This window comes from Panulirus ornatus, chromosome 56 (assembly GCF_036320965.1).
Source record: "Panulirus ornatus isolate Po-2019 chromosome 56, ASM3632096v1, whole genome shotgun sequence".
Classification (NCBI taxonomy): Eukaryota; Metazoa; Arthropoda; class Malacostraca; order Decapoda; family Palinuridae; genus Panulirus; species Panulirus ornatus.
The window spans coordinates 2,508,390-2,520,491 of record NC_092279.1 but is presented as its reverse complement, the minus strand read 5'-3'; the positions used below and the strand labels follow the sequence as shown (position 1 = coordinate 2,520,491).

Here is a 12,102-nt window from a genome sequence, read left to right as displayed (position 1 = left end):
GATCTCTGCAGAAAAATCAACTGCAATCCAAAAGAGAACATGCAATTTTGTTAGGAGGTATATAAAAATGGAAAAGAGGTATGTGTACACTGAAAGCATATTAAGGCAATTCTTGGAGATTGATAGTTACAATGGACAAAGTCTGTAAGAGATGGAGAGAACTTTAAGAAATTATTTGAGATAATGATGAATGAGAAATGTACACTGGTACTGAAATATCTGCCTACCTACATGTAACTATGATGAGATTCTCCCAAAATGGCAAGGCTAATACGCAGTGCTCACTGCATGACTTGCTTGCTATCAGGATGGGCAAATGGCAAGAGGATATCTCATATAACATAATCCAGCTGGTCTTGTGTGTAGTGCTAGTGAGGAGAATATAATATGTCGGGAGTGTGGTTAATTGGTTGCATAAGTTGAGGACATTTGTGGGGGGAGGTAAATGGAGTGCTATCAGAATGGGCAGATGGCAAGAGGATAGTTCATGTACCATGATCCAGTTGGTCCTCATGGATAATTCTGATGAGCAGAATGTCAAGTCTGGTAAGGATAGCAGCTGGTGGTAATGTGTTGAGAGTGTGGTTGGCTGGCTGCATGGGCTGAGAGTACTATGAGTTTCCAACTAGTTTATACTAATGAGGGTAAAAATGAAAGTGAATTATGAGAGATGGGTTATCAATAGTGCCTCTGCACCTGACAACAAGAAGGATGAAGAGAGATGAATGTTTTTTTGGGGTAGTTGAGCAAGGCAGGCAGGTGAGAAAGGGTAATGAGTTGTGGGATGAAGTAAAATTGCATAAGAAAGAGAAGAGAGAGGTGCATGCACATTACTTACCGGGAATGCGAGCGAGTGGGAGATATACAAGAGAAAGCAGCAGGAGATCAAGAGGAAGATGCAGGAACTGTAAAAGAGGCACAAGATTGTTGGAGTGAATGAATATCAGTAAACTTCAAAGGAATGAGAAAATATTTTGAAAGGAAGTTGATAGTGTCTGTAAAACAAGGGAACAAATGGGAACATTGTTGAAGGGAGCAAAGAAAACAGCAGGTTAAGAGGAAGTTAAAGGGCAAATGAGAAAACATTTTGGAAGGAAGTTGATAGTGTCAGTAAAACAAGATAGAAACATGGGAACCCCATTGAAGGGAGCAAATGGGGAAGTAGAAACAGGCAGAAATTAAGTAAACTGGAGATGGAGTTAGGACTGCAAAGGCTTGATGAATGTTTTTGATGACAGGGTGGTGGATGCAGGGTGTTTGGGCTGAGGTGGTATGTGAAGAGAAAGTCATGGCAATTTGTTTAATTAAAAGGAAATGAGGTGGTAAAAGTCTTGTGTACAATGAAATGGAGTGGATGATGTAACTGAAATTCTTGAGAAAGGAGGCAACTTGGTCAATGACTGGTTAGTTAGGATTTTCAGTGTGAGTATGGATAATAGTGAGGTACCTGTGTTTGAGTGGCAAGCCTGCACTGTGTCACTGTATATAGGGAAGGGGAACAAAGGTGAACGTTCGAATTACAGAGGTACGAGTTTGCTCAGTGTACTTGGTAAGTTGTATGGAAGAGGAGTGACTTGAATGGGTGGTGGTATGCACAGAGAATCAGATTAAGGAAGAGTAATGTGGTTTCAGATGTAGAGGATGTAAGGGTCAGGTTATTGCTTTGAAAAGTATGCAAGAAATATAAAAAAAAAACAAAAAACAAGAGAAACCATATAATACAGTTGACAGATGTTCTGTGGAAAGTTATGGCTATTGAAAACAGCATGGAGTTTTTATCAACATGGTAATGTGTGTGTGAGTGGTTCCAGATGAAAGTGGGTCTGCAGATGTGTGCGATGCCACATGGCTCTTCTATCTCATTATATGGGGAGGTGAAGGACACGAATGCAAGGGTCTTGGAGAAAGGAGTTGGGTGAGGGGGGGGATGGGAAGACAAGTGCTGATGATACAGCACTGGAGTGTGTGTGAAAGGAGAAGCTGAGAGTAGATAAGAATAAAAACAAGGTTATCAGGTTTACCAGTGAAGAGAGAGGTTATTGGAATGAGAGTTTGAATGGAAAGAATTGGGAGGAAGTGGAGTGTTTTAAATAGCTGGGGGTGGATATGGCAGAATATAGGGATTAAGTGTGGTGATGAGGTATGGTGGCCAGTGACAAGCATGTTTGTGGATGCTACTGTGTTGTTTACTGAGAGTGAAGAGGATTGCAGATGGTTGTATGTATGTTATGTGTGTGAGCATAAGTGGCTGAAGGTAAGTTCAAGTAAAAGCAATGATATTTGAAAGGAAAAAGAGTGAAATTGAAAATTTTGCAAAGCCCTATAGAGTGAGAGGAGAAAGTGTACTAAGTTTTTGGGTGGAGAAAGACTGTAAGAGGCAACAGAATCTTACTATTTGGGAGTCATCAAGCATAAATTTGGCGATATGGAGGGAGAAATAAGGGATAGAGCAGTCTAAGGTAGAGGAGTCATTGGGTCTCTTAAGAGAATAATGAAGGGTATAGGTGTAAATATGTAAGTGCAGAAAGGATTAAGGGACAGTATAGCCTTCCCAATCCTGACCTATACAACTCAAACATGGATATGGGATGAGTCACAGAGGTCAAGAATCCAGGATGTGGAAATTATGTGAGAGGAGAATGTGGTATGACTAGATGAAATGAAGTAATGAGCAAATGAGAGATTTGGTATGGCAAGGAACACAAAGGGCGAAACATAGTACTTTAAGGTGGTTTGGGCATGTGGAAAGAATGCAAGACAGGGTGCTAACAAGGAAAGTGTATAACAGTATTATTAAATGGGTTGGTGCGAAAGGAAGACCAGATGGTGCAGGACACCCATCAGTGCTGTACGGATGCAAGGCGTGGACCAGACAAAAATGTAAACAATAAGGTGAGTGATGAAAATCAAATCTTTAAGGACAATATATGGTGGGAGAAGGGTTGATCAAATAATGGGAGGTGTGGTTGAAAGAGGAGTAATGTACCAGAGAGCTGAAGAGGGTGTAGCGAAATAGTTTACACATATCGGGAGGATGATTGAGGGTTTACATATGAGAAATAGAGGGAACAAGGAAAAGGGGAACACATGGAGGAGGTGATAGGATGGAGTGAAATATGCTTTGAAGGCTTGGGCCCTGAACATGAAGACCAGATGGTGCAGGACACCCATCAGTGCTGTACGGATGCAAGGCGTGGACCAGACAAAAATGTAAACAATAAGGTGAGTGATGAAAATCAAATCTTTAAGGACAATATATGGTGGGAGAAGGGTTGATCAAATAATGGGAGGTGTGGTTGAAAGAGGAGTAATGTACCAGAGAGCTGAAGAGGGTGTAGCGAAATAGTTTACACATATCGGGAGGATGATTGAGGGTTTACATATGAGAAATAGAGGGAACGAGGAAAAGGGGAACACATGGAGGAGGTGATAGGATGGAGTGAAATATGCTTTGAAGGCTTGGGCCCTGAACATGCAGGTGGAAGCAAGGAATGTGCGAGACAGACAACTGGAGCAGTGGTTTACAGATGACATGCTGTCAATGGGTCAAACAAGGGCACATGAAGCAGTCAAGTAAACCAATTGTAAGCAAATCATACTGCCTGAATCATTTACATACAGTACGAGTCCACAAACAAGATTTATCATGAGGGGTGGCGAGTGTCATTCAGCAAAAATCACTGCCTAATGCAGTTATAGATGAAATACACTTTTGTACTACTGATATGGATAGCTCATAGCCCATATCTTACCTGTGTTATGGTGAAAATGCAACAATATCTCAAACCACACACGAAAGTGGTGTTGGAAAACATGTTACATCGTCTTGTGGTGGTCCTAGCAGAGCCAGGTCATCAACTAAGACTTCTAATTCATATCAATGATACTTTTCTAATGCTAAATTCATCACAATATGACTTATGCAAAAACAAAAAGATAATACAAGTCGTGAACAGATGCTAAAACACATATGCACAATGTTGGAAGAAGGGTCTGCCAGATGGAATCATAATCAACCTCAAGATAAAATAGAAATGACAAAACCAATGACTTATTGGTGAGGCACAGTCTGGACAAAAGCAAAGTTAATGACACTCACAAAATGGCACATGTAACACCAATATGCATAGGGGATCCAAGCTAATATCTAAGCTGAACAGGCCACAAAGCTTGACTTCACATGTTGTGAAGTCTTTGCAAGTAATAAAAGACCACATCTGATCAAGAACAATTACATAAACAAAGACAAACATGGATTTGCACCAGGAAAAGTATGTAGACCCAATTATTAGCAACAAGTGAAGCAAATAGCAATGAATATAATGAGAAAATAAAGAATGCAGATACAGAAATAATGAAATCCTATGGGAAAGAGCAGAAAATAAATGAAAAGATTTATAAAAATTATGGAAAGGAACCCAAAATCAATCTTCACATACATAAACAAAGCAGAAATGGGAATTGTACCCTTTGAAGAGAGAAAAGTATGAGGACTACATGGAAATATGATGAATGTTAACCGAATGCTACAAATCTATTTCTAGCTTAAAAGGCAATGAGAAAATAGTGCTGAACTCTTTAACCAGCAAAATGAAAACATTCACAGATATATAGGTACCATCTAATATAATTAAGTGCCTAATCAGCTTTTGAGAGAATTCAACTATTGTACCTCTAAGCTGGCACAACCATCACCTATTAGCAAAACACCTGAGTGAGTCGTCCAAGAAAAATGAGATAAAAGCCACAAGATTAAAACTGAACATCTGAGTTTCTATGTTGACTTTTCTGTACTGGTAAACGGATTACCAAGTACCTTTTCTTGTGTATGATATCAAGTGCAGTTTTGGCTCATGCTTTGTGAAGTGAAGGACAAGTAATGAGATCTTTATAGAATAGTTTAGGTCTTGATTATTGTAACGAAAGGACTACAACTGGTGGTGGTGGTTTGACAACGATAATATTTCTGTTCTTCACACTTTGCAATTTTTTATAACATCAGGATGTCTGTTTAATTTTGTCATGGACTTACTGGCCATGCATTACAACCACACAAGAATACTATTCTTCAAATAGGCAAAACATCCCCCCCACTATTTTGGCCTGAAATGTTAGTTGAAATTTTAGAAAGTTATACAGGTACATACAGTATTTTACAGTGATGAGCTTATCATTGTATTTGCATAGTTTTTCCTGGTACACACACATATATATATGTGTGTAGACAGCGACAAAGCAAAATAAAAAAAATAAAAAAAATAATATATATATATATATATATATATTTTTTTTTTTTTTTTTTTTTATACTTTGTCGCTGTCTCCCGCGTTTGCGAGGTAGCGCAAGGAAACAGACGAAAGAAATGGCCCCCCCCCCATACACACGCACATACACACGTCCACACACGCAAATATACACACCTACACAGCTTTCCATGGTTTACCCCAGACGCTTCACATGCCTTGCTTCAATCCACTGACAGCACGTCAACCCCTGTATACCACATGACTCCAATTCACACTATTTCTTGCCCTCCTTTCACCCTCCTGCATGTTCAGGCCCCGATCACACAAAATCTTTTTCACTCCATCTTTCCACCTCCAATTTGGTCTCCCTCTTCTCCTCGTTCCCTCCACCTCCGACACATATATCCTCCCAAAATTTTCGCCCCCTCCCCCACCCTATGATCCACTTCCGCTTCCATGGTTCCATCCGCTGACAGATCCACTCCCAGATATCTAAAACACTTCACTTCCTCCAGTTTTTCTCCATTCAAACTCACCTCCCAATTGACTTGACCCTCACCCCTACTGTACCTAATAACCTTGCTCTTATTCACATTTACTCTCAACTTTCTTCTTCCACACACTTTACCAAACTCAGTCACCAGCTTCTGCAGTTTCTCACATGAATCAGCCACCAGCGCTGTATCATCAGCGAACAACAATTGACTCACTTCCCAAGCTCTCTCATCCCCAACAGACTTCATACTTGCCCCTCTTTCCAGGACTCTTGCATTTACCTCCTTTACAACCCCATCCATAAACAAATTAAACAACCATGGAGACATCACACACCCCTGCCGCAAACCTACATTCACTGAGAACCAATCACTTTCCTCTCTTCCTACACGTACACATGCCTTACATCCTCGATAAAAACTTTTCACTGCTTCTAGCAACTTGCCTCCCACACCATATATTCTTAATACCTTCCACATAGCATCTCTATCAACTCTATCATATGCCTTCTCCAGATCCATAAATGCTACATACAAATCCATTTGCTTTTCTAAGTATTTCTCACATACATTCTTCAAAGCAAACACCTGATCCACACATCCTCTACCACTTCTGAAACCGCACTGCTCTTCCCCAATCTGATGCTCTGTACATGCCTTCACCCTCTCAATCAATACCCTCCCATATAATTTACCAGGATTTCCAGCCCCCCGCTCCCTTCCCTTTTAGTCGCCTTCTACGACACGCAGGGAATACGTGGGAAGTATTCTTTCTCCCCTATCCCCAGGGATATATATATATTTTTTTTTTTTTATACTTTGTCGCTGTCTCCCGCGTTTGCGAGGTAGCGCAAGGAAACAGACGAAAGAAATGGCCCAACCCACCCCCATACACATGTATATACATACACGTCCACACACGCAAATATACATACCTACACAGCTTTCCATGGTTTACCCCAGACGCTTTACATGCCCTGATTCAATCCACTGACAGCACGTCAACCCCGGTATACCACATCGATCCAATTCACTCTATTCCTTGCCCTCCTTTCACCCTCCTGCATGTTCAGGCCCCGATCACACAAAATCTTTTTCACTCCATCTTTCCACCTCCAATTTGGTCTCCCTCTTCTCCTCGTTCCCTCCACCTCCGACACATATATCCTCTTGGTCAATCTTTCCTCACTCATTCTCTCCATGTGCCCAAACCATTTCAAAACACCCTCTTCTGCTCTCTCAACCACGCTCTTTTTATTTCCACACATCTCTCTTACCCTTATATATATATATATATATATATATATATATATATATATATATATATATATATTTTTTTGCTTTGTCGCTGTCTCCCACGTTTGCGAGGTAGCGCAAGGAAACAGACGAAAGAAATGGCCCAACCCACCCCCATACACATGTATATACATACACGTCCACACACGCAAATATACATACCTACACAGCTTTCCATGGTTTACCCCAGACGCTTTACATGCCCTGATTCAATCCACTGACAGCACGTCAACCCCGGTATACCACATCGATCCAATTCACTCTATTCCTTGCCCTCCTTTCACCCTCCTGCATGTTCAGGCCCCGATCACACAAAATCTTTTTCACTCTATCTTTCCACCTCCAATTTGGTCTCCCACTTCTCCTCGTTCCCTCCACCTCCAACACATATATCCTCTTGGTCAATCTTTCCTCACTCATTCTCTCCATGTGCCCAAGCCATTTCAAAACACCCTCTTCTGCTCTCTCAACCACACTCTTTTTAATTCCACACATCTCTCTTACCCTTACGTTACTTACTCGATCAAACCACCTCACACCACACATTGTCCTCAAACATCTCATTTCCAGCACATCCATCCTCCTGCGCACAACTCTATCCACAGCCCACGCCTCGCAACCATACAACATTGTTGGAACCACTATTCCTTCAAACATACCCATTTTTGCTTTCCGAGATAATGTTCTCGACTTCCACACATTCTTCAAGGCTCCCAGGATTTTCGCCCCCTCCCCCACCCTATGATCCACTTCCGCTTCCATGGTTCCATCCGCTGCCAGATCCACTCCCAGATATCTAAAACACTTCACTTCCTCCAGTTTTTCTCCATTCAAACTTACCTCCCAATTGACTTGACCCTCAACCCTACTGTACCTAATAACCTTGCATAGCTGCCCAGTTCAATGACAAATTGGAGGATGATGCTGAAAGTGAAAGCAAATAAAAAGTAAGATTAAGTTTTTGAACAGGGGAAGGGAGGTCAGACTGCATGGGGAGGAAGTGGAAGTCATGGATGAATCTAAATACCTGAGGGTAAAGATTAGTCATATGGTAGCAAGGGGGAAAGAGAGAGAGAGAGAAAAATTGATGGAGCAATAAAAGCTTGGGAGGGGGGAAAAAATTAATTAGTTTACATGGATACGGTACTTGTTCCAAAGCTGATGCATAACTGTAATACCCAGGTGTTTATCAGTAAAAAAGATATACAGGTAAAAAGACAGGAGTAGCAGAGATGGATATTTTGCAAAGTATAGATGGTTTTAAAATCATCTTAAACACCTAAAGAAAGAATTAAAAAGATTTTTCAGTTGATTGATGTACCTAGATATTGATGGTCTTAATAACCCTGGCAGCTGACAGGCATAATGCCAAAACAACCATATTTGGACTCAGGAGATAGAATTAAGGTTGAATAAACCTACCGAGATTGCACAAGCTGAAGTATGCCTAGGGAAGCCTTTTCCTCCAAAATAATCATATGATCATGGGCAAATTCCAGGATGGTGCAAAATCTCTATCGGATGTGTTTGTTGGCATCACATAAGGGACATAAACAAGTTGGCAGGTTTGGCAATATTACAGTGAATAAAAACAACGCTACCTCACTAATGCGGGAGACAGCGACAAAGTATAATAAAAAAACAATGGGTGAGCAATTCTCTCTCTCTCTCTCTCTCTCTTTTTTTTGGGGTGGTCCCTTTTCTGTGCAGTGACCCTAAGCTGTAGCCCCATTAACCCTGAACAGAATGAATGAAGAAAATACCGAGATTAGGTGTGAAGCAATTAAAAAGGCACACGGAAACATGTCTTTTAGGATGGCATGGTCATGCAGAATGTATGGTAAATGACAGGTTGAACAAGAAGATACAACAGTACAGGAGATACTACAAAGAGAGATAGAACAAAAAACATATGGATATATGTCGTGAGAAAAGTGACAGGGATCTGGATGCAATCATAGCATTATCTGTATGGAGATGATATGAAAGAAACACTGGCTTCACTAGATGAACCTAAATATGAGAAGCAAAATAGTAAGGAACAATTTCATAAGCACAGAAGGCCATGTTTAAATTTAGCTTGAAGATGTGCGAGTGATGTTGTAGAGACTGTATGTACATGATCCATCCCCTTTATATCTGAAATGGGGTAATTATAACAGTCTCACTGGATGAATCAACTTAGTATGTAAAGTAAAAAGTAAGATAACCTGGGCATGGTATGGGGATGTGTGCAAGTTATTTTCTGGATTTTTTTTGTCAACTACTCCCACTCAAGACATTAAATCATTATGGCCTCTAAACTTCATATGAAGTAAAACATCTGATATTCTGAATACATTTCACTCTCACTGTACCATATATATGTCATGGGAAAATGCACACATTTCATACCAGTGATCTAACAATGAGGCATAACTCCATTTGCCTATTATCATAGTTTTACTGAAATTACCCCAGGACCCCTTGACAGATTCTTGCAGCCCAAAAGGTTTTACTACTTCTGGCAGCAGGAAAATGTGGACTTCCTCGAAGTGAAAAGATCTTTGAAGTGACTGTATTACCAGTAATACAGACTTGCCAAAGATGACATTTCAAGCAGGTGAAGTCCATTGACATCACTCAAACTGTTTTCTTCAAACTAACAACTTTAAAAACAATGAAAAGAATGAAATGATTAGCAAAAAAATATCTTCCCATATTTGAGGATATTTCAAAATCAACCCACATTTAAATGTCTTGTGAAACATGTTTTACCTCTTTGTGTATCCTCCTTTGTTCTTTGTCATAGGGATGTAAGCAAGCTAACTGGCAGACTTCACAAAGTAAGCCATGAATGTAGGAGCAGCTGTCTCCTAAGTGACATCTGCCAGACATTAAATATGTTGGACATAATTCACTGTCAGATGACCCTATGCCACCATTGGAGTCTGTTGAAGAATCTTTGTCTCCTGCACCAGCTACTTGAGCATAGGAGACATCGTATTCTGTTTCAAAAAGATAAAAATAAGAATTTAAATGAACTTTTTGAAACAAAATCCTCATAGCATTTCTCAAATATTCTGAAATATGTATACAAAGTAATGAATCTAAATTCTTATAAAAATACACACTTCCATTACATAGTGTAATAAAACTGTTTATGCATGTTCATATGAACAACTATAAACGTATAATGTAAACAGAGAGACCAAGATTTCTAAATTCAAGATTCATTAAACTTTCACACACCTAATAAAATACAGAATGATTCTGTCTGCAGCCAAATAAAACAGTTACTATATAATGTCAAAAGAAAAATAACTGAATTGACTTTCATCATACTCATCTAAATGCACAAAAATATACAGGCATTATGTTATTCATCTCAATGCACAAATGATATATTATCTTGTTAGGTTAATAAGCAGTCTGATTACAATTTCACTCAGTAAAGATATACAAATAAGAAATTTGTATTCCTCAATATCTATTTCTGTCTATTACAAAAGTGTTATATACTTAAACTTCACATTATTTACCACTCTTAAAATAATAGGACTTGGCAAAAGAAGTTTTTTCATAATCAATATGCAAAGTTATACAACTAGGTGCCCCTAAACATCATCAATTCACCTCTAATAGGGCCAACTATGGTGTAAGTGGGAAATTTCTATCAAGTACTGCATGCAGAACAGTTTTTCAAACCCCTTCCGTAACCTAAACATATTATGCCAATGACAGAAGTTTTTCACAAGTTTTCGAAGAGGGAAAGTGAACAGCTTTAAGCTAGATATGGGAGACCAGGCAGGAGATGCTCTTGAATTAATTGACGATCTGTCTTCAGATCATGTGAATAGTGGTTTTTTGTGGACTCTGGCTCTTACAGCTGACCAAAATGAGGAAGAGGAGGATGTTTCAAGCAAAACTGGAGGCAGTTTTGTCAGCATCTATCTGAGAGAGAGAGAGAGAGAGAGAGAGAGAGAGAGAGAGAGAGAGAGAGAGACTGGCTGGTTCTGTTGGTAATTTTACAAAATTTCGTAATCTTGCTGTTATGAAATAATCATCAGTAAAGCACACCGATAACAAGATTTATTAATGTCATATATATAACATTATATCCCAACCAGTAATAACTTTTTGAAAGCAGGTAAAATAAACAATAAAACACGTGAAGTGGCTACTTACTTGACACTCAGGCCTTACGCCTGTACTTTTTAGCATGCTGTGCTAAACATCTACAGCAGAAAGAGTGAAAGTAGTGGACAAAGTATATATCTAAAAGACTTCCTTCTGTGTTATGTGAATATCTCTGAAACTGCAGTTAAATGAATTTTTCAAACAACTTGAAAACCATAAATTTTGAGGGTTCTAGGGCAAAACTTAGATAAGGGTTAAGAAGTAAATTTTTGAAAAGGCACACAAAAAGTTATATACATCAATCATTTTCATAACAATTATGACCAAAACCACATGACATCAATACCATTATATTCTGCACAATATGCCCCGAGATATATGAATCTCAGTAGTGCAGAGTTCAGTTTGATGATCTTCAATGTAAGTACAGGGTTTGGAACCAATGGTCCATTTAAACAAACCAAATAATGCCAAAAAAAATAAAATCACAGAGAAATCATAAACAATATACAGATGCTCCCTGACACACATCCGAATTCCGTTCTGACTACTGGTCAGATCTCAAAATGGACGCAAGTCAGACATATGTTAGCAAGGCATGTAGAATGTGCATACTTGTACAGCATTCTTTTATCCTACTCAATTTCTATCATAATTATCTCGTTTTTTATCAACCAGCTTTAATATATGATTCTGTAGTCTCTTCTTACCTTTTATTCAAGATTCTTTAGTTCATGGATTGATTCATCAAAACTTTCAATGAACTTTTCAGCAGCTCCTTTGTCAGCACTTGCCGCTTCACCCGAGACTCGAATGTTGTGCAAACCATATCTTCTTTTAAATCTATTGAACCAACCACTACTTGCTGTGAAATTCTTGACGTAATCCTCTCCAGCTCACTCCTTCAAAGTCTCAAAAAGACTTCTAGCCTTCGCCTGAAATGTTAG

General features: G+C 39.2%; 1 protein-coding gene across 1 annotated transcript in view; it reads right to left on the bottom strand.

The window, feature by feature from the left end:
* The window catches only part of Mkrn1 (Makorin 1), a 40,922-nt gene that overhangs the window by 12,683 nt on the left and 16,137 nt on the right, over window positions 1-12,102 (bottom strand). The window contains exon 6 of the mRNA XM_071693627.1: window positions 9,794-10,023. Coding sequence (XP_071549728.1) covers window positions 9,794-10,023 — 230 coding nt within the window. The remainder of the gene's footprint in view (window positions 1-9,793; window positions 10,024-12,102) is intronic.